This window comes from Maniola jurtina, chromosome 6 (genome assembly GCF_905333055.1).
Source record: "Maniola jurtina chromosome 6, ilManJurt1.1, whole genome shotgun sequence".
Lineage (NCBI taxonomy): Eukaryota > Metazoa > Arthropoda > Insecta > Lepidoptera > Nymphalidae > Maniola > Maniola jurtina.
The window spans coordinates 10126800-10151214 of NC_060034.1; the positions used below are offsets into that span (position 1 = coordinate 10126800).

Below are 24415 nucleotides of genomic sequence, written 5' to 3' on the forward strand. Positions count from 1 at the left end.
ACTGATCTTATCGCTGCCGAGGATCATACATGAATGGGACGTAAGACCATGTTATTTCAGATATATTATAAATCATCAACCCATCGCCGGCTCACTACAGAGCACGGGTCTCCTCTCAGAATGAGAAGGGTTTTTTGGCCATAGTCTACCACGCTGGCTGAGTGTGGATTGGCAGACTTCGCACACCTTTAAGAACACTATGGAGAACTCTCAAGCATGCAGGTTCCCTCATGATGTTTTCCTTCACCATTAAAACAGTGTTATTTAATTAAGTACTTGAAACGCACAAGACTTCGAAAAGTTAGAGGTGCGTGCCTGGAATTGAACCCCGACCTCCGATTAGAAGGTGGACGTCTTAACCACTAGGCTATCACAGCATAGTCTTATTAAAAATAATGGTCCATAACTTAAATAAAAACAAAAAATATTTCTTGTATCAGTGTTTTATTACAAACCTTAATAATAATGTAGGTACAAATTATAACTTAATCTATTTACAGAAATTAGGTTTCTTAGCTGCTATAGTCCACGCTTACATTACGATTTTTATCAATTTCAATAACATTGTCAAACTCTGCATATACGATGCAGTTTATCGTTTCAGGAATAGCTGAATCAAAGCGAACTTCTAGCCTCACACTACCGTGCTTTATAAGATTCCAATGACTAGAGTGAGCTGATAAATCAGGAGTTAAATCGAATGCTAAGAGACAATAGCCTTTTGCATATTGTTCCCTAGATATTCCGTTCCCTTCATTTAAAAAATGGATTCCCGTGCCTGAGAATAACGTATGATAGGCTGAACTGAAAGTATTATCATCGAATGATGGTTGCAAAGCTTTTGAAGGTATTTGTTGGCCATCAATATATAAACTAAATGTATTCATATGATAATTTTCAAAGTTGAATGGATTTTTCGTAAGAGTTCCATTAAATGCTGCGTTGTTAACAAATCCGACAATACATCTTTTAGGAACTTGACCAAGAAAAATATTATCGAGTGTTTTACCCTGAACCCCTGAAGGAATTGTTAAAACTTTAACTTCCGCTCGAGTTATTGGATATTTTGCAGTAGTAGATGCTAAAACTTTTTGATGTGCAAGTAATACAGTCGGATTGATCCGCGCGCGTCGAACTATGAGGGTTGCATCCGTGATACACACTTTAAGTTTTAAATCATTTGAAGAAGCCATAAGACTGAAAGTTTCCCTTGAGCGAATTAATTTAACACACATCTCAACACCATTAATCAAAAATTTTTCCTGGTTGAATATATCACCATGTAAGTGTCCAATCATTTCTATTTCTTTACTTTCGGCTGCAAGACTCTGTCTTTTAGTAAAACCTGTATTTTTTTCATCTACTGAATCCATATTCCCCGCAGTATCTTCATACCAAAGACCGCAAGTCAGGTGAGATTCTTTTGCTGCTGGCGCATAGTTTAATAATGTCTCAATGTAAGCACGGTAAGCGTATGTATTGTTTGGAGGTGAAATGAGTTTTTGATTCAAGTATACATCCAGCTGACTGAAGACTGAATGTAACCAATTGTTAATTGGAGCTACAACTGCAGATGAACTAAGTTTTGATAAGTCTTGATTCACTATCTTAGCTTTTAAATGGATCAACGTATGAGATAAATCTATGTAGTCTTCACTCGTTCCAGGTATTTGAAATTCTATCGGTCCATCATCAGCAAGGGATGAAATGGGTTTGTAATGAATCCATAATCCATTTTCTATACTTGTTTGCGTTGATGGCAAAGCAAACAAATCTAACTCTGATTTAATACACTCACATGAATGATTATGTAAAAAAGACATAATTAATTAGAAAATATATCTTTTATTTTATTTTGACTGAGCCTTGATTTTTTAATAGCTTTCACTTTAGCTGTCAGCGGTTGAATGAATGAAGATTGTCGTTTTCTTTTAGTTATATATCCTGAGCCAGACATATTAATTCTGTCTATCTTGTCATGAACTTTCCTTTTTAAGTTTGAACTAGCTTCCTTAAGACGAGTTTTGATAGAATCTTCCAAAGGTCGTGCGCTAACCATATCCGATAGAAGACCAACACCTGCATTTAATGCTTCTTTTCCTACAGCTCGAGCACCACTAGAGAGTAGTGGTAAAATAGACCTAAACAATCCTCCAAGAAAACTCCCAATACCATGACCACGTTGATATGGTACACCTTTATAAATTACTCCAATACCTGACCCAGCCTGATGTGAATAATATTGCTCGTAAGGACAAGTTATCTTTTGATAAGGATCCATTATAATTTTCTAAAGTGAAGTTTAATACACACAGTTCCAAACTGGAATGGGATTTTATTGCCTGTGCTTGACCTTATATCTATTTCAATAGTATCAAACTCCCGCCGCATAACAGGTAAATAGTGAGGTGGTGAGAAAATATGCATTTTATTTGCTCCATATACATATGTTGCCGTATCTAAAGGTACAATTCTGAGAAGAGGAGCCATTACATCCCCCACAATTTGCGGTTCTATTATATCACAATAAACAAACAATTGAGATGGCAACCCTAATTTTAAATTAGAAGGATAGCTCCCAATTTTATTTACTGCAAGATTTTTGTTTGGTTCAAATCCAAGTTGTAAACATAATTTGGTTGACAACTTAAGTGTGTCAATTGAGTTATCCAAAATTGATACTGATACGTGTTTGGTTATGTCATCATAATGAAATACTATTTCTTCAAAAGTATATCTATTTAAAGTTTCTATAACATGTTGAATGCTGTCATAGTTCATGGCCGGAATCCGTCCTTTATAGTGCACTAATGAATGTGTGTCATCATCAGGCATCAAAACCCATTTAGATGTGTTAATAACATTTTCATGTTCTTGAACAGTAAATACCGTACAAGGATACTGAATTTCTACAACTCCAACAAACCATTCACCTTCTAATATAAGGGATTTTGGTAACTTCGTTGAAAACATAGTTGTTTTGTTTTCCGGGAAGTATTCCATTGAACTATTACTAAGTAAAGTCAAATAAAAGTTTTCCTTTATCATATTTGATTTAAATTAGACTCTAAAACCCAACTGTTAAATTTATCAGGATAACCTTTCCACTTCACTAACACTTCTTTTCTGTTGCCGGAGTATCGAGAACTAATGATTTTATCTATTTTATAATTTGAGGAGGGGTCATAAAATACTTTTTGTAATTCTTTTTCATAAAAAGTTCCAACTATAGGTTCGTTTTGTAAATCTTTCAATGTGTAAACTACATGTGGAGATCTATCTATTATTGAAGATATAACAAATATTTCATCACTCCAGTTAGATTCATAACCTTTTTGAAAAATGTGTTTATATTTTGAAATTCTAACATTATCACCAACATGAAATGTAGGTAGTGAATTTTGTGATGATGGTTTGTTAGTTGCTTTCCTATCATATAAATTTCTCCAAACAGTCATTATATTGTTAGAACTAACATCACAAGGACACATCTTAATACTAGAATGAAAACTATGGTTATACGAATATACCAAGTCTTGTAAAATATCTATGTATTTATATGTATTTTTGTATGTAAAATAGCGCCACATTTTAGATTTCAGAGTTCTTTGAAACCTTTCTACAATACTTGCTTTTATATCAGGATTATTTGTAGTGTAATAATTTATATTTTTGCTTTTAAAATACTTTTTAACATCTTTAGAAACAAACTCAGTTCCTTTATCCGATTGTATGTGTGTAGGAGTCGCATTAGATTCATTAAATATACTTTCAAAACATTCGATTATTGTTTCAGAGTTTTTCTTTTTCATCGACCTAGCATAAGCATATTTACTAAAGACATCAATAACACACAATATATAGTTAAAACCATCATTATATTTCGAATAAGTTCTCATATCACTAAGATCAGCCTGCCATAATTCATTGAGATTTGATAATATGTATTTGTTTCGAGAAAACTTTCTGTGAACAGGTTTATGAAGAGTATAGGTTTCTTGTGATTGTAACCATTTCTTTACATCCGTTTTACTCATTTTACCTTTCATGGTCTTTGATAATTTATCAATGCTACTAAACCCAGCTGGGTGTTTTGGATTATAATATATATTATTAATTTCTAATAAGGGGTCCATTTTTCCCAATCAATTTTCTTCCTAATTTTTTTAATATATTTATCACCACTACCTTGTGGAGTATTTAAAGTTCTTTCATCAGATGTAGAGTTCCCTTCGAGTGATTTCATCTGAAGTTGATGAATAAAATCCGACCTCTTAGAATTTCCGATGTAAGTCAATGGTACTTTGATTGCATGTAATGCCTTGGCAAACTTTTCCCAACCTATTGGATCACTTTTTTTTAGTGGTCTCAACGAATCATTAATTAGATCAACAATATTACTTCCAGGGACTTTTTCATTATTAATTATCACTGTACCATCATCATCATCCCAATAAATTGTATTTTTACTCAAAGAAATCAAGTTTAATAACAGCTCACCTTTTTTCAAATATGATTTTGGTATAAGACTTAGTATTTGAGTTGTTGAGTAACGTGGTTGACTATGTTCATTCGAATTTTTATTTTCCTTCACTTCAGCTGTTGGTGACTCGAACGATACTAAGTCTTTATTTTCCATGTTGTTATTTTTATAACTCTTAGTTTCATTTATATTGTCAGTAATGATTGGCAACTCGATAGGTTGTCGTTCTCCTTCGGTAAAATGTAGGTATCTTTGTAGAATTTGTAGATATAAAATACATTTTTTCCGATCTTCGATATTACTATTTAAAATCTTTTGCATTTCTGCATCTAATCGGGACATAGGATTTTCAGTATTGGTATGCTGCTTTAGTTTTTCTATAAAACTAGGCTCAACAAGCAACATTTTTTTAGCATTTTCCATTTTAAACTATAGATGATACTAATCCACTCAAAATAGAACCCAAAATTAAAGGTAAAAATGCTCCTCCTTTTTGAATCAATATCTTTTTTCTTAGTTTATTTTTTCCCTTGCGAACCAAAGTGCGAAGTATACTTTTAAATTTTTTTAACTTTTTCTTTCGTCTATCTTCTAGTGGAACTTTACCTTGTAATACGTTGTGAATGCACTCACAAATGCAATTTATCTCTTCTTCTTCACAGGATTTTAATAATGCTTTTTGATATTTAGGTTTAAGTGTATGCAACGCTTGTAGCAGCTCTTTATGTGTCTTTAGGCTTCGATGCATTATTTGTTAATGATAGGAATTTGATGATTCTTTAAATATTTATAATCTTTTGGTGGGATATATACGACGCAACATTCATCAGAGGGAAATATTTTTGACTTAATTCGACACATGTCATTTGTATCTTGTTTCAGATCAATCATCAAATATCCATGTGCTTCTTTTGTCGCATCTTTATAGGCATCCTCAATGAATTTTGAATTTTCTGGTGACACTTGTCTTGATAGGTATCGTATTTGTGTTTTATCACGAGGATTTTTAAAATAAATAATGTAACTTGAATTCAAAGATATATCTCTTTGTCCTTTTCCCTGATGAAATAAATTTTGAGTAATATAAAAAACACTTAAGTTTCTGTGATGACTACCTTTAGTGAAAATATCTACAATACGACCATCAGATTCTCTCATAAGATCATCAATTATAACAAGGTGAGCATCTTTGCCATCAAACATTGTAAGATCAGGAATTCCTTGATGATAGTTAACATTTGATAAATTATATAGTGGTTGCATTTCATCATAACACCAAGTAATTTCAGCAAAGTCTCTACTGCAAATTTCTTTCACATATTTTATGAAATTTGTAACAAAATTTGATTTTCCACAACCACTTGGACCAGCTACGATTGCAGTAAATGGATGAATAAAACACAACATTGTAACGTGTGTTACTTGAAAGGTTTAAAAAAAGACTGAGACATTTCAGTGACAGTATAACATTTTATTTTACTTAATATACATTATATACAATGGAATAAAAGTTCTATGAAACAAAATAAAAATCATCAAACAATCACATTAAACATTTTTTTTTTTTTTAATCTATTTACAAAAATGAACTAGAGGAAAGTTGTAATAAAATACATATAAAGACGAAAGTTAAAATCAATTTCTTAAAACTATATAGTATTTACAAGTAAAAAAATAAAATAAAAGACACATCAAATTACAATAAAAATTCCTTAAAATATTTACAAGTAAAAAATAAATAAATTAAAGACACATCAAATTACATTAAAAATTCCTTACACTACATTTCTTAAAATACCTCATTATTACTAATTTTATAATGACCCCAAGCTAATGTGTCAATATCATTTTGTAAAATATACCGCTTGGTGTCATTATACGACAGACAAGTTTTATTAATGTTTTGTGTGAAAATCGCATGTTTGATGGATCGAAATCTTAGCATATTACAATACTGAATTTTTTTATCAAGTAGACACGATCTGTAATTTTCCATGGTCATATTTTTTGTGACACTTTTATTTACTCCTTTTGCTTTTGCAAAAGTTTTATGGTCCACATCCAGTGCATACATTTTTGATCTTAATCCTACGAATTCTCTTAAAATTTTCCCATTATTTTCATCTTTAAAGAATCCTAACTTTTTTTTATTTATTTTTGGATAGCCGTAAATATTATCTTGTGGATAATCGGATGTATCGAAATAATTAATTAGATCACATTTTATATCTTCATAAAAATTGTCTGTAAAAATTTGATAAATTAAACTATCTGTATCTGTATACAATAACTTAATATTCTTGTTAAATTTTTTTATCATATAATTATAATGGAATTCATACATTAAAGTTTTAGAAATGTCTAAAATACAAAAACCCAAATAAATTGGTTTGTTATAAGTTAATTTGGTTCTGCGCAACTGTATTGCTACCAAGTTATCGTTGAAAACGGCTAAGCTATGGAATTCAGGTTTAGCAATTAAGTCTTGTGCCCCTAAGACTTTACCACGATTTTCCCAATGCGTTAACATTTTAACATTGACTCTCTTTTCGATATTTTCCATAGTCTTGCCGAAAACGGAATTGTTCATTAATTTGTAAAAATCTTTCTCAAAATCTGAAGTAGCCAAAGTTCGCATATTCGTATTTAAATCTATATATGTTTGTAACCAAGGACTTTGGTTAAATTTTAATATTCTATGAATTTTAGTTAACTTTATACCCATACTAAGACATTGTTTTAGATTTCTATAATGAATTTTATATTTCGTTTTATTATTAAGATTGGGTACTAACTTGATATCTTTAGAATTCCCGATACGAAGATTTTCAGGGCATAAAGGTAAGTCGGAATGCAAATCATGAAGTTCATTAGGATACTCCAAATCGACTTCAAGAATAAAGCCAATATCCGATGTGTCTGATACTTTAAAGTTTGTTTCAGTGTTTACCCATTCAAACCCACCTGTTGGAAGATACTGGGACATGGCCCAACCATAAAGATTATTAGCGTCTAAATATGTTAGATACGATTTGGGTTTTTCCTTATCATAATCTTCCATAAACTGATTATTTGCTTTTGCATAACGATTGCTACATTGAGATATGCCTCCTCTGATCCCAGTTTTAATAAAAGCTATTTTATCATAGTCGGTCAATAACTCTAGCTCAATTTGAGTATATTTAAGCATGGCATCCCAACTTAAACCAGGAGCTGTGTAATAATGAGTTGGATCTAATCCATATGTTTTGATGCAAATATCACGAAAATTTTCATATATATCCGTTAATAACAAAACATCCGTTTGCAAATACAGATTCGAATAATCTAACATGTTTTGACAAGAAAAATGACTCCAAATATCTTTTGCATGATTATAGTCATCATCGGAAACATGGGAATTAGACAGCGAATTGTAAAATTGAGGTTGAGATGGGAGTGATGATGATTTTAAACATTCAATGGAAGTCATGTATTCATACGGATAAATACCTTTTCTTCTTAAACGACTAAAGTCATCATTATGAGGAAAGTTTCTTTTTAACGATCTAAATTGATCGTCATTGAGATTTTTTGCTAATTGATCAAGACTGCACGGCAAAAATTTGAAAGAATCTATGAATCTCAAACTTATCTGTTGGTTATTAACATTTAATATTTTTGAAAACGAAATATATCTTTCTTTATTTTGAGGTATTACTTCGATTTCACCTTCCGTAAAATTTAATGAATGAACAATGAAATGTGCGTCATAATTACTAAGATTATGTAAAATTACAGGAATATGACGGGGAGCGCGATATTTTTCCACACATGATTCATGTGCTACACCTCTTAGATTTCCAGTGTGCCAGTCAAAGTCCAGAATGGATTCTCCATTAAGTCTTGATTCGCATATGTGACAGTTATGAGAATTTGCAATAGTTATTTCATCATCTTTTGTTAGAGGGTTTGGGCGTTTTTGAAAACTATTTTTTCTGCATATTAGTTTTATGTCCTCATAGAGTCGTTCCATGAATACTTTAGTGCAATCTGGACCGCTGTATGTTTCATATTTTGAAAGGCTATCATCGTATGAACATTTAATATAATATCCGAAACTATACACTTCGTGTTTCTGAATATTCTCAGTAAAAGGTTTAGAGGGATCGTTTGAGCATGAATTTATTGGTTTTAAAAACGCTTCGAAATCAGCATATATTACAAATGGTATTCTTAACTTTTTATTAAACTTATCAAACTTTATTTTATTGTTTGATGATGGTTGTCCAAACCAATTTTTTTTAGATAGTTCACTGTTTGGTAATTCTGTAATGATATGAACGCAATCATTTTGTTGGTGGGTTTCTAATCTCTCCTGTGTAGGAAAATGTAAAAGACACCCATCACATAAATAAATGGCATGTTCTTGGTTTGAAATTTGCTTGCTAACTAGTCGTGACATGTTTTTAATATAGCAATAATGCGAGTTTGTTTGATTTGAGATTAATAATAAATTAACATGAGTACTATTTCGAGATTTTGTAAAATAGAGGGGACCTACAATACTATGATTTTTCTTTTCTTTATTATATTCTAAGCCAAAAACATTCACACTTATATTGTTTTGCTTTTCAACTTTAGGTATATCCGTTAATTTGACTGGAAATGATATACCATCAAATTTAAGTTTATCTGAATGCATGCTGTATGACGAGACTCTATCGGTTTTGTTATTAGCAGGAGGATATAAAGCAGAAAGTAATGCCCATTTGAAACACATATAATCAGCATTTTTAACATTTATCACCGCTTTTTTTGCTCTAATATCTTGAGGTAAATCAATATAAGATGTACCACGAAGCGGGTTAAATTTATTTACATTCATATGTAAGCATTTTATGTTTGTTAAACTCCAGCCACTGTCTTTTCTTTCAAAAGAACTAATTTTATTTTTAAAAGTGTCACATAATGATGACAGGAAAATATTTAGATCGTCTCCACGGAAAACTATATAGTTTGATGTTTGAAAGTCAAATGAATTTGTCAATTGTTTGGTTTGTTGTATAAAGTCTGCGTGTAAAATGAAGTTTACCTTAAAAACTGTATGTTCTTTGATCGACTCTTGAACTAGGAATAAAATATCATTTTTTATTGAGTTCAAAAATGATTCAGGGGTCTTAAAAATCGATAAATCATCATTTTTACTATTTATCATGTACGTTATTATTCTTTGTCCAAAAGCTGAATCAATTACAGAAACATTCGATAATGATGGGTGCGACTTTAAATGATTATTTTTATGTAAATTACTTTTTAAATGATTAGAAAAATACCTTTTGGTTATAAAAATATTGCAAATATCACACTTCACTTTATTACCTTCTGAATATGCAGATGGTGTAGTGGAGTTATTTTCTGAGTGTTGAATAGATGAAGTTGAGGCTCCCTCATTATATTTCACTTTTTTCGCAGAGTTGTTCACGGTGAAATCATTGGACCGCTTTAAAGCTCCACCAATTTGAAGTTTTTGTTTAGTTGGGCTAGAAATTAAAAATAGAAGCATATAAAAACAATCAATAATACACATTATATAATTTTAAAAAGAATAATGTTTAAATACTTACATGATTGAATCAATTGCTTCACATATATTATACAATTCATTGTCATATGCTGGATCCAGTAAGTCAAAATAATCTAAAGCCTCAATGAGTTCCTCATCATTAATTGAAGTGTTGAAAAATGTGCTAACACAGCTGTCAATTGTATCTTCCATTGCTGACAGTTTATAAGACTACAGAGGGAGACTTATTCATTAACAGCACCAGGTGGCTTACTGACATTACTATAGGATTTACAATGTGTTTTTATACTGCTTGTATAAGTGTTACGTCGAATTAATCTCACAAATTAAATTATGGTGAAGTATTTATGTGAGGTAGTTTACTAATGATAGATTAAGTTATTAATTATTAAATGAGTATTTTTTACAACCCTCTGTTTCTGCGATTTCTTTTGTAATATTATAAATTATCTCATTCGTGTTCGCAAAATTTCCATTAGCCTTTTCTGTATAATATTTGATTTTTACATTAGCATGTTTCCAGTGTTGAGACTGAGGTATTTTGGCTAGTTTTTTTAGGTCATACACCTCTAATTTAATGAGATGTGTGGCTGTCGCACCATCGTTGGAGTTCGTAGATATATACGATATACTGCCATCTTTGTTAGCTCGAGCCACTGTTGAACTAGTTTTGTTTTTATTTTTTGGGGATGACTCGAAAAAAATGTCTATATTTTCAGATTTCCTTTTCATTTTCTTTGATGGCATTTCATGATCTATGAGCAAATTTTGTGTTTCTTCTTCTACCAAATTCGCAGGAAAGTAATATTGCTTATATGTATTGTTTTCTTGACTATTGCAAGGGGAGTACGATATATTCTGTAACAATAAAAATAAACTATCATACTGATATCATAAATATTTACATTAATTTAAAGGGAACTAAAAGAAAATAAATTACACACTCACCTCCATTGTTTATCACACGACACTTCTTAATCACACACTGCTAATAAACACTTGTATGAACACAATATAGATTTAAAGTCAAACTGTACTCTCTCAGTACTCTTCAGTAGAAACGAGGTAGTAAATATGACAGAAATTATTTATTTTGAGCTTATATAGTAAAACCAATGCCATTATCGTTAGTGAAGAATGTATTTGCACCGATAACAACTAGTTAAACAGCATATTATCGAAAAAGGTTTTGTAATCAATATTTCAAAAAATGTGGTTAGTGATTGTAACAATTATTGAACAAAGCCAAAAGGAACGTGATAAGCTAACTACCTAGATAAAGATGTATTGTTGGAATTTTCTAATGACGAACCTACGGAATTTCAAATACCTGGAATGAATAATGACTAATCGACACGTGCCTGTACTACTTGCTCTGACTGTATTACTTGCACATCAAAAAGTTTTAGCATCTACTACTGCAAAATATCCAATAACTCGAGCGGAAGTTAAAGTTTTAACAATTCCTTCAGGGGTTCAGGGTAAAACACTCGATAATATTTTTCTTGGTCAAGTTCCTAAAAGATGTATTGTCGGATTTGTTAACAACGCAGCATTTAATGGAACTCTTACGAAAAATCCATTCAACTTTGAAAATTATCATATGAATACATTTAGTTTATATATTGATGGCCAACAAATACCTTCAAAAGCTTTGCAACCATCATTCGATGATAATACTTTCAGTTCAGCCTATCATACGTTATTCTCAGGCACGGGAATCCATTTTTTAAATGAAGGGAACGGAATATCTAGGGAACAATATGCAAAAGGCTATTGTCTCTTAGCATTCGATTTAACTCCTGATTTATCAGCTCACTCTAGTCATTGGAATCTTATAAAGCACGGTAGTGTGAGGCTAGAAGTTCGCTTTGATTCAGCTATTCCTGAAACGATAAACTGCATCGTATATGCAGAGTTTGACAATGTTATTGAAATTGATAAAAATCGTAATGTAAGCGTGGACTATAGCAGCTAAGAAACCTAATTTCTGTAAATAGATTAAGTTATAATTTGTACCTACATTATTATTAAGGTTTGTAATAAAACACTGATACAAGAAATATTTTTTGTTTTTATTTAAGTTATGGACCATTATTTTTAATAAGACTATGCTGTGATAGCCTAGTGGTTAAGACGTCCACCTTCTAATCGGAGGTCGGGGTTCAATTCCAGGCACGCACCTCTAACTTTTCGAAGTCTTGTGCGTTTCAAGTACTTAATTAAATAACACTGTTTTAATGGTGAAGGAAAACATCATGAGGGAACCTGCATGCTTGAGAGTTCTCCATAGTGTTCTTAAAGGTGTGCGAAGTCTGCCAATCCACACTCAGCCAGCGTGGTAGACTATGGCCAAAAAACCCTTCTCATTCTGAGAGGAGACCCGTGCTCTGTAGTGAGCCGGCGATGGGTTGATGATTTATAATATATCTGAAATAACATGGTCTTACGTCCCATTCATGTATGATCCTCGGCAGCGATAAGATCAGTAGTATTGAAGTAATATGAATACAATAGGGATAAAGACATATTTAAGAAGAATACACCCAAGTCTGCAAGACAATGTGTATGCCGCAAACCGGTTACCGATTTATGTTGAAACACCAGCCTATTTAATAAGCAATCTAGACCCCGATTATAAACCAGGATCGCATTGGATAGCCATATATATAGATACAAATGGTGTTGGACAATATTTTGATTCATTTGGACGAGCACCACCAAAATATCATAAGCAGTTCTTGGAAAGAAATACAAGAATATGGCAATTCAATACAAGGCGGATACAGAATGATTACACATCAGTTTGTGGAGAATATTGTATAATGTATTTGTATTTCATGTTTACGGGTTACTATACAAGTTCAGATTTTTTAGATTTATTCAATGAAAATACAGTAGAGAATGATATATTTTTATGTGAGTTATTTAAATCAATATTTGAAGGCTAATAAAGAGTAGTTATGATTCATGCGTTTCCTTTAAAACCCGTAGAATGAAGCAACGAGCCAGCGAACAATAGAGCGTCATTAGTAGGTGATTAAGCAATTAGATAACGAACTAGGGATTAGTTTTTCGAAAAGCTAACTTTGCAACCGTTAGAGATACGACGTCGGGAGTGAGCGCAATCGATTCAGCGTACCCCAAAACCTTTTTTTTTTTTTTTTTTTTTTTTTTTTTTTTTTTTTTTTTTAGGTTTCGATCTTGACCGAGGCACGGAGGGGGCTGAGGCAGCGAGGCATGGGAGGGGGCCAGGACCTGGGGCAGAACCGGCGAATCCCTTACTACTGCTACCTCTAAGCGACTGTATAGATAGACAATGTATCCCTGCAAAAGTTCCTAAATTTAGAGAAATTAAACTAGACTTTAATCTAAAATTGAATTTAAAGAAAAATTAAACTAGACTTTTCAGTGATATAATTTAATTTAATTTAATGAACGAAGAGTGAATGTTACTTTTTTATAATTATTTCGCACCGTATGCTGTATTAAAAAAAATAGCGAGTATACGAGCAAGGCGGGTCACCTTATGTTACGTGATTATCGCCGCCCATGAACATTTGCAGCACCAGAGGAATCACCGATGCGTTGCCGGCCCTTCAAGAATTTGTCATACAGTTTATCCCTTTCTGTAACAAATTGTCTGTCTCAAATTTTAGGTTACTTTCAAAAATTCGATCTTAGTTATGGACATGTAACAATTAATGTTATTAAAATATAATTCTGAAAACAATGAAACGGATAATCGCATCTCCTAAGGCGATTGTAGTTCAGAAGTTAGATGTCGTGATGAGGATGATTAATTTGGCTCATTTGGGAAAAGTACCTCGCCCGGGCGCTTCGAACGGCGCGCTACGTGCATCCACGTACATCGTTTACACTTCCGAGTGAAAAATTTATTAGATCTCAACTCATTTGTTTTATCTTCACTGTATAAACTAAACGTCATAGGTACGTCTAACTTATGTAGTTGCAGTGCAATTAAAACCTAGGCCGCGTTACATAAGAAAAAAATAGAGACAGTATTCAGTGAATTAAAATGTCATCGTGTATAATTACCCACTCCTAGAAATCCCACCCTCAGTACAACCCATCCACACTCAGACTCACAACCCACTCACAGAATGAGAAAAGGTTAGTCTATAGTCTGCCAGTCTGGCTTAGTGCGGATTGGCACCCTGCTCACATCTTTGAGATTATTTTAGAGAACTCTCAGGCATGCAAGTTTCTCACGATGTTTCACCGTTCAAGCAAATTATATTTAATTGGTTAAAATGCACATCTCCGTAATGTTATCAGCCCCAGATTGAACTCTAGACCTCCCGTATAGAAGGCCTACGACTTAACCACTACGCTATCACTGCTTATGATACATTTTTAAATGCATCATAAGCAATTTATGCTAATACTTTAGTATTACTTTAGTATTAGCATAAATTATTTCTATGCCTTCCTATATTTATGCGTCTGTTTAATAGAAAAAAACCTTTAGTTCAATAATAATCTTTAAGGCAAGATAAGTGTTTGACGACAATCGTGCCTGGTGAAACGCTATGATGTCCTTGGTTGGAGAACGGAAATACAAACAAAATATTTAAAAATTACAGTCCAAAGATAATAGGAACAACTACCTACCTACTTTTACAATCGTTATCTTAGCATAAAACTTAGCCAGACCTACTCTTTCATTTCTTTTGACTATAAACTAGTTCAAACCGCTTTTAATTTAGGCCTTTGTGTCGTATGAGTGAATAAGTAGCACACTTATAGGTTTTAAATAGATTAAAATACATTTTATTATAATTGTTGAGTGTATTAATTATTTCTGATTTTTCAGGACAAACAAATAAAATTAGAACCCATTTTAAAAATTATGTTTCGTGATTAATTTTCTCGTTATCTACATAGACTGTCTTTTTAGCGATGGCTTGCCTTACAACGATTTCATTATAATCCTACACAATAAGATGCTTCCACTAGGATCAACAAAAAACGCCAGCCGTTTGTGCCAGCAAAAACAAATATCAAATCCAGGAATCACAAAAGGTACAAACAAATATTTTTGCCGTTTGAATCTCCAACTATGTCACATCAATATACGAGCGGTATCAAAAGGTACTATGGGACTTGCACAAGAGCAAGTATTTCTAAAAGTGGCCACCGGCAGCGAGTAGGGTCATAAATTTACAAGGATTTAAACACGACACGACCATTGCACGCTGAAAAATTCTAACTCTCGCGCTCACCGCAAGATGTAGAGGATATGTTGTCCCCATTGCTTGCATATCAAATGGGCTAAAGCAATATTTGCATGAAAATATATTGCCTACTGCACTTGCTTGTGTTCCTTGATCTGTTCGAATATTAAAAATAATATGTACTTAGTATTATTTTATTTTAGTTTAAGGACAAAACGACCAATTAATAGTAGTCTGCAATAGTTGAGTTTTAGGAAAACAAAAAAGTATCTTTTAAAGTTCTCAATTTGAGTAAAATTATCATAGTAGATTTATGATTTTGCTCGAATTCTTTTTCAAGTTTTTGTATTGTATTTCATAGAACTGAATGCAAACATTTCATCAAGATGTTGGAGCGTTGTCGGAGTGAATGCCTCCGCCGGCTTTCCTTAATCCTAATACAATAAAGAGAGGCTTGGTGCCGAATTGTACGTACATCTCCACTTAACTCTCTTCCTCAATTCCCTCTGATTTATGTTGCAAACAATCTTTGTTTGCGTAACATTGCACTTGATTTTAGATCCATTCGATATAAAATATTTTCCTTTTAAATAAAAAATATCAGTGCTTCTACTCGTATGTTTGTTTATCTGGTAAATCTTATTAAACAATTAATTATTATTAAATTAGAGGATTTTTTGCAAAATGATTTATTGAAGGTATTGATTTCTTGAGTAGGTAGGTACGATTGGTAAATAACTAAGCTGATGCCCGCGACTTCGTCTGCTTGGATTTAGGTGCTAAAATCCCGTGAGGATTCCTTCAGTTTCTGGAATAAACAGTAGGATTTATCGCTCATCGTGTCTTTAACTAGATATATACAAAAAAAAAAACAATTCATTCCATTGCTTCATTGCGATATGATTGAATGATAAACTAGCAAACACACTTTCGCATTTCTGATATCGGTAGTGATGGGTTGTGATTATACTGTAAGATATAAGTAGTACAGTGTTTCTGTAGTAAATTAATGAAATCTCGTGAACATGTTAGTGCAAACGTACCTATGTGCATTACCTAATCTAAATTGACATCGCATCTATTCAAAGCTTAATTAGTTGGAAGTGTCATTCAGCGTTGTTATATACGAGTACGAACAATCCGCGTTGCATGAAATTACTGAGGTTTTATATGAAAACTGAGGTGGGATAGTTGAATAATAGTGAGTGTTTGCGCTAATTGAGCATTTCGACCATCAGAATATGCGACCGCTGGGCACTCGTTAGGAATATTCCACTAACTAAACAAATTACTAGTCATTAAGTTGAATAAACATGGCACTACTAGCCATAATTTATAGCTACGATTCATATTATCATTTATGAATATTAATTTATATATTATAGTTTGGTAACCTACTATAGTAATTATTTTATCTAGGTTTCAAATTATGCGTTATTTTGTTTTTAGAAATATTATAAAGAGCTTTTATTCCTGATTTAATAAGCTTCTTTCAATATCGAATTGTTTACAGTTTATTATTTTTCCAGCATCGATTTTTTTTTTATAGATATAGACAGACTATTTCTTCGGTCTATGAAGTATGAAAGACGCCAAAATGTTCGTGGCTTAAACACAGGCTGGAATCAAATGGGTAGCTGGCAGAACTTTTAAAAATAGAACTGCATAAAGCGAATGCAGATTCATATTTGGAATTTATTTTCGAATAGCGTGCACCGCGCGGCGCGGCCCCGTGCGTATTATTGGCATTAAAACACGATGTTTTTACTTCCGAAGCGAATGTTATGCACTTTATAGCTTGGATTGACTTTAAATACCAAATTTAATAACTTTTTTTAGTGTTTTAATATATTTGACGTGACTTTTGGTGCAGGTTTATCGTAGGAGCGGATAAACATAAAGTTATAACGTGAAACTAGTTTAGGAAAATGCATCGTAAAATATTGCAGACTTCTTAATTTGACCACGCATAGAATTTATATTTTCTTTATTTTCATGAAATTAAATAAAATAATAATAATAATTTGTGTTTGCTTGTAAAAATATAGTTTTATTTTGTACTAAAGCACTTAAGGTGCCCACGCACTAAAACTGCACTGCAGCGGAACTGCGCGTCGCGTCAGCGCCCCGCACGATATTCTTCGACGCGCGTACGTCACTGCCGCGCGGCGCGGCTAGAGAGAATATCGTGCGGGGCGCTGACGCGACGCACAGTTCCACTGCAGTGCAGTTCAAGTGCGTGGGCACCTTTATGCTTTACAACGCATTGGAAAGCTTAAACTAAGGTTTCAGCGTAATCAAGAAACCGTTGTTTAAGTTGTAAAACCACGTACCTATCTCAAAATTAACAACTTTACAGTAAAACGAAAGAACTGGATGTTTCCAGAGGTTGTGTTGTTATGCTGTTTTTCTTTAAGATTTTCTATTGGACGCTTCCTTGTTTCTGACTGGCCGAAACGATGCGTTTCTCGATTTTCTAGCGAATAGCTTCGAAATGTTAAAACCACCAAAAAGTTAGGTGGTGCTAGAACTTAACTGACGAAAATCAAGCGGCATTGTTTTCAAAATATTGAGGTAGCGTTGTCTTAGCAAATTATACCCAGAATTATTTTTAAAGAACATAATTATAGAGAGGTACACCGCAATAATGCTTTAAATATAAACTACATCGCGTGACTGACTTATATTAAGCACATGGCCCGAGTGATGCGGTTGAGACTACAATTTTTAGTCGTATTTTATTGAACGGAACCACATTAGCAAGTTTACGAATGTTAAACTTGTAAATTAGCTCCTGATGTCCCATACATCTAATGTTGAAATAAACTTTCCTTTTACGTGGACAGTTTTAATATTTGTAGAATACTAGATGATGCCCGCAGCTTCGCCCGCGTGGATTGGTCAGATCCCCTGCAGCATAAGAATTCAGGAGTCGGAATCCAATTTTTTTGAGGAACAATGTCGCAAAGTTCCTCTATGGATAAAAAAAATTACGCAAATTGGTTCAGAAATCTCGGAGATAGTTTACATATTACATAGGTAGAAAAACACAACTCCTCCATTTTTTAAAGTCGGTTAAAAAAAGTAGCCTATGTTACTCCGTGGATAATCCTCTACTTGTCTGTGAAAATCCCGTCAAAATAGGTTCACCCATTCCGTATTCCATTAGTACGTATACCTAATAACTTGTATTTTACGAACACTTAACATTATGTTTTGTGTTGGAATATATACGATATCTTTAAATTCTTTCGAAAATAACATTCAACTGAAAAGCAATTGGATTTTCTGTTCATCGATATGATAGCAGTGTAAAATAGATGTAAGCCACTTGTATGCGACACAAAGCCGGATTTGTTGCGATCAGTAGGCCTGGAGGAAATAAAGTTATGATTTATGCAAGCGAAATGTGTTTCAAACGTTCGAGCGAGATGTCGCCACGTCTTTTCTGGAAAGTGTTTGTTTACAAAGATGATAATATTTTTGTAGTTTTTTAGCCATTATTATGGATTCTTGCCAAAGATCACAAAATAAAATTAAAAATGAGGGAAAGCTTGCTCATAAACTGTCGTATGGCTCTAGTAATTATTATTTATTCGAGTAGGTACGGCGTAGGCACAGAATTAAAATAGTAGGTAAGTAGGTTTCTATATAGTATTGAGTTAATCATAATATTGTATTTAACTTGTATTTAACACATGCTCATAGATTAGATCGTCTATAGGAGAAGTATGAAACTTTTTGCGACAAAAACCAAATTTTTACTGATCAGTAGGGCTGAAGGAAATAAAGTTATGATTTATGCAAGCGAAATGTGTTTCAAACGTTTCAACTTCGGCGCGGAGAATTCCATTAATTCGAAGTGATATTTAGATTTTTTTAAAGTAATCTTAGGTCCTGTGTTCATATTTATGATTAGATTCCTATGATAGATTAGATTTCTTTAAAAAATAACCTTAAACCTTATCAAACATACCTTCGTACAAACTTTAGACAACTATTATTATATCTTTTTTAAATTCAGATATAAGTTAGCCCTTGAATGTGATCTTACCTAAATGGTAAGTGATAATGCAGTCTACGATGGAATCGTTAAGAGGTATAGTTTTATCCAACTCATACCTTTCATTGGATTCTACACATACCAGAACGCAATTGATTCGTTTGGCATTACCGTTGGAGTGGTAAACTAGCCACGGCCAAACCAGACACGAGCCAATTCGGAAATTAAAAATTCCCGAATAGATCTAGGACCTCTCACTTCTAAGACACAGCGTCAGAGGGAACGTCGTGTATTCTAGAAAAATTCCATCTCGACTGAAAGTCTCACTTAACTTTAAAGTCACAGGATACCATTTTATCGACAAAAGATAATGAAACGTCGTGATTTTTAAAGCAATATTTTTCTTCCAGGATCCCTTACGCGGACAAGATCACCCCGGAGCCAATCCTCAACAACAATGCGGGCCGGGATACAAAGGCGGACTCGATCAGGAACAGTTATAATAGCCAATTCAAAGTTGGCATTTACGGTTGGCGAAAGAAATGTCTCTACATTCTTGTCATGGCGCTCATGCTTATGATGATTATCAATCTCGCTTTGACGCTGTGGGTTTTGAAAGTATTGGATTTCAATTCGGTAAATTTTACTTTTGGAACTTTTTATAACAACAATCACTCTACCATGTAGACACATTTTTGGTTTCTTTTATCACTTCAGGAGTTGAATTTACGATAAAATTAACGTGTAAAAAAATATCCGCAACGTCGTCCGAGTAAGTTTCAGTTTTTTATTTTTATTTTGTGGGAACTGTTTGTTTTTCCAGGACAAGAAGTAGCCATGTCCTTTCCTGGGATACACGCTATCTCTGTGCCGAATTTCGTCAAAACCCGTTAAACGGATGGGTCGTGAAACGCTAGCAGATAGACAGACAGACACACTCTCACGTTTATACCGGTATAGATTAAAATACGTATTTTGGTACATAAGAGTAGGTGTGAAGTTTACATTTAAATTTTGCGAACTCCATAAATTTTTCTCGCTCAAAACCAGGTTGGCAGTTATGTGAGTTACGGCAGCCATAGTTTAAAGAACGTCTAGACTCTTTAAGTAAAATATACATGTTTTAGGAACAATTTTTATAAAGAAGTATTTTTAAAATCTGAATACCGTGTTAGACTTTACTCTACTTTATAGTGCTTCATTACTGTGAAATATTTATGAGTTAATATTTTATCATCCAGGAAGGCATGGGTCAGCTAAGAATAGTTCCAGGAGGTTTACAATTGCTAGGACAAGCACTAGTACTGGACTCTCTTTTTGCATCCAGCATAAAATCTCGGCGAGGGCAGCCTATCTCTATAGAGTCGTCCAGGAATTTCACCGTATCTACGCGTGATTCGCTTGGAATGTTGCAAAGCAGACTACTTTTAGGTAAGAAAATGAGTTGCTTTTTGAGTACGTCTACTACCTTACTTAGTTACTACCAATTCCGTTCTTATCAATAGTTTTGCTATAATTAATTATTAAAATGAAGTCTATTGTTTTATTTTTGTATTTATTCAGATATTTGGACTTTGATTACGGTGCCACTTGGTGGATAGTGATGATGCATTCTAAGATAGAAACAGGATAACCTGGAATAATACAAATAGTACTATATTCTTCATTGTTCTTATTAAACCATTAATTGGATTCTACGCGGCATCGTACTGGAACGTTATATTGCTTCGCGGTAAAACGGGCCTTTGCCGGTAAGGTCATAACTAGCCACGTTCAAAGCCTCCCACCAGACCAAACTAGAGCTGATTTTGAAATAACTCTAAATCGATCTCCCTGCAATTGTCAATCAACTCTTAGAAGCACTTCTAGTGTTTATTTAATTATTGTAGGTAATAAAGTACATATTATATGTGATTGCCTTTATCCCCAGGACATGATCGCTTAGAGATAAACGCAGCTCGGCTAGAAGTGCGCGACACGCGAGGCACTTTGCTGCTAGGAGCGGGACAAGACGCTGTGACCATTGGCGCAGATAACCTCATTGTGGCGAGTCCTGCCGGGGCTTCCTTCAACACGGCCATACAGTCACCGCTGGTCAAAGCGCCACCCTCTAAACAATTGATGTAAGTTCAGGCGGAGAACCAAGCTTCTATAAGCGTACAAACGCGCCACGATCAATTGCTTACAATACAATTACTGTTGACTGGCGTATGTATGCCCGCAACTTCGTCCACGTGGACTACACAAATTTAATTTTTTTGTTCCTATTTTTCTTCCTTAGGCGTTGAATTTTCAAAAATTAAAAAAAAAAAACTTTTGATATTTTGGTTCAGAGATAGCTTGCACTCCGGAGAACGAAAACGATTTTTAAAGGTCCATCCGTCTGACCGATTTTGACGAAATTTGGTTCAGAGGAGCTTGTATTTTACTAAAGCTATTTTGTATTCCGGAAAATCAAAAAGTTCCCGTGGGATTTAATAATCATAAATCCACGCGGAAAAAGTCGCGTGCATTATCTAGTAAGATATTTTAAAATTATCAAAATTTTAATCCGATTATTCTAATTATTATTTTATGTGATGGCATTTAAGAGAAGCCTTCTTATATTTTTACTCAGTTAAAAAAAGATTATTTTATAACAGGCTAGAATCCCCTACCCGGTCATTGGAGATGCATGCAGCACAGAGCATAGCTCTGGAATCCCGTGCTGGTGACATCAGCGCAAGCTGTCTATCCACCTTTCGACTACGCTCCATCGCTGGTTCGGTAAGATATTAATGCACATAAACATATTACTTTGAAGCATACCGGGTGTAACCAGAACGCTAGTAAAAACTTAGCGTTATTATTATAATCAGGTCAGGTCAGGTCTTCGAATCGTCGATACCGCAAAACCTTAAGACTAAGGTCTTCAATCAGTGCGACCTACCTGTGATGACGTATGGAGCAGAAACGTGGACACTGACAGTTGGCCTCGTCCACAAACTAAAGGTCGCTCAGCGCGCTATGGAGCGAGCTATGTTGGGTATCACTCTTAGGATTAGCAAGCTGAAGTGTCCATGGGCAGGTCATGTCTGTCGTAGAACCGACGGCAGATGGGGCAGACGTGTTCTGGAGTGGAGACCGCGTACGGGTTAGCGCAGTGTGGGACGACCTCCTGCCCGCTGGACCGATGGCCTGAAGAAGGTGGCGGGGAGCGGGTGGATGAGGAAGGCGGAGGACCGTGTTTGGTGGCGCGCTCTTGGAAAGGTCCAGTAGTTGTCCAGTAGTGGACGCATACAGGCTGATGGATGGATGGATATTATTATAATACTTTAACACAATCCAATGCCATTCAATATTATAGCGTGGTATAGCGTGCAAAACTCGGGTCAATGCCCCACCTACGACGCGACATTGACTTCGAGTGACCTGTTTACGGAACTTTCGCTGACCTCTAGTGTCAGCCAGATGTTTTATTTGCAATATTTTGTGAACTTTTAAAAAATACAGGATTTTTAAAAAAATGTCGTAGTTTTTTTTACGGTATCATGTCAGTAATCATCGGTACTATCACCTATCTTTGTTTTTGGTAGCGTTCTCGTTACACCCTCTAAAAACTGAATCCAACCGGACACTAGAGTTGCACAGCAGACATAACTCTGAGATTTCTCAATGTATGACATTAGAACAATCTGTGTCTACCACTTCCTAGTACTTGAGGTCCCGTGCCGTCTCAGTACACGCTGACTCGGGGATACATCTACAACGTGACCGCACGTTTCAAACCTCTATATTTTATAGCTCTCGTATTTCTGAATAATGTATGCTATCCATCAAAAATATTCTTATGTATTTGCAAATATAGAGTGCTATACGAATAAAACCCTACTAACAATAAGAACTGAGCACAAAAACCAGTAGATAGCATCCAAGGCTTAATACAGTCCTACCACTTATGTGGGTTTAGTGTAGAACTGACATAAAAAGTTAATCGAGCATTTAAAATACTGATTGCTGTGTAGGAACGCCGAATGAAATGTGCCTACAAAAGTCAAAATTAAGATTAATTTCCAGATACGGTTAGATGCACCGAGTATTTACATGCCGAAGCTCAAGTCCGCGTTACCGCTGCCCCCAACAGCTCCACACACGCACGATCCGCACCATCAAAATATATACCAGCTTTGTGCTTGTGCAAACGGCAAGCTGTTTTTAGCGCCTCCACACGGTGTGTGTGCCGCCAGAGAAGAGAGCTTAATTTGCCGATGATGCTTCACAAGTTAACTAAAATGTAAGAGTTAGCAGGGGACTCTTCGTTACTTGCCCCATACAACCGTAGTTTGGTGGTTTGGTTGGTAAATCAAACTCGATGTAATTTTGGAGACACGTTCTAAGAAACTAATACCTGTGTCTTTGGTTTACCAGTTTTCCGTAAAAATAACTAGTTTTACAATTACACGGCCAAAGATTTATATGTAAATTCTTAAAAATGTGTATTTTTATAACTAAATATTTTAACGAAATCTGGAAAATATACATAGGGTTGGTTCCTAAAATGTATCTATAAAATGGTTAGTATTCAAATGAGGGCCTAACTACGTTTGTTTGGAGCACACTACGAACGAACTCCCCTTTTACGAATAAACCCCTTTAAGGTGTGTAGTCAAATGTGTAAGAAGGTGGGAAAGGTATAAATTTTATTAGGTTTTATTTTATAACGAGGCAGATAAATTATAAAAAATGTCCAGTGAGCTTTTGCACTGTGACTCGTGAGACAATCTTTAAAGAAGTTGATTATAAAAATAGGGTTGTTTTGCATATAAGTATGCAGAATAATAAATGCTAATTAATAGTGATATGGATTTTCAACCTTTTGAATTTTTTTTACAAGATTTAAATGGTAAAATCTGTGCTAGAACCACCTTCTTACATTTATTTAATTGTACTTAGCTAAAGTGTAAATAAAACGGTGAATAAAAATAAATAATGCAGTAGTATTTGATGGTTGATGGTTGATGGTCATATTATGTCAAAAGCTTTTAAATTAGTAGTTACATTGTTTCTGTTACAATCTAACTTTCTTGAGTTATTTTCTAAAAATCTAAAAATAAAAATAAAGCTGCTTCGCTATAAAAATATATTACGCGTCTTTATGTCTTCAAATCTACTTCCTACTAATTGAA

General features: G+C 34.0%; 1 protein-coding gene and 2 long non-coding RNA genes across 3 annotated transcripts in view; 1 reads left to right on the forward strand and 2 right to left on the reverse strand.

Annotated features, from left to right (window-relative positions):
• The window catches only part of LOC123866058 (delta-sarcoglycan-like), a 54557-nt gene extending 30939 nt beyond the window's left edge, over positions 1-23618 (forward strand). The window contains exons 3-7 of the mRNA XM_045907385.1: positions 19661-19886; positions 20492-20681; positions 21181-21373; positions 21893-22016; positions 23307-23618. Coding sequence (XP_045763341.1) covers positions 19661-19886; positions 20492-20681; positions 21181-21373; positions 21893-22016; positions 23307-23501 — 928 coding nt within the window. The 3' untranslated portion in view covers positions 23502-23618. The remainder of the gene's footprint in view (positions 1-19660; positions 19887-20491; positions 20682-21180; positions 21374-21892; positions 22017-23306) is intronic.
• On the reverse strand, positions 9716-11050 carry LOC123866059. The gene is made up of 3 exons (XR_006796114.1): positions 10998-11050; positions 10090-10907; positions 9716-10005 (listed from the first exon to the last, which is right to left on the reverse strand). It is a non-coding gene; the product is annotated as an uncharacterized LOC123866059 (long non-coding RNA).
• On the reverse strand, positions 14239-17763 carry LOC123866060. Its single transcript, XR_006796115.1, has 3 exons — positions 17752-17763; positions 17597-17598; positions 14239-14331 (listed from the first exon to the last, which is right to left on the reverse strand). It is a non-coding gene; the product is annotated as an uncharacterized LOC123866060 (long non-coding RNA).
• Positions 23619-24415: the final 797 nt, after the last annotated feature.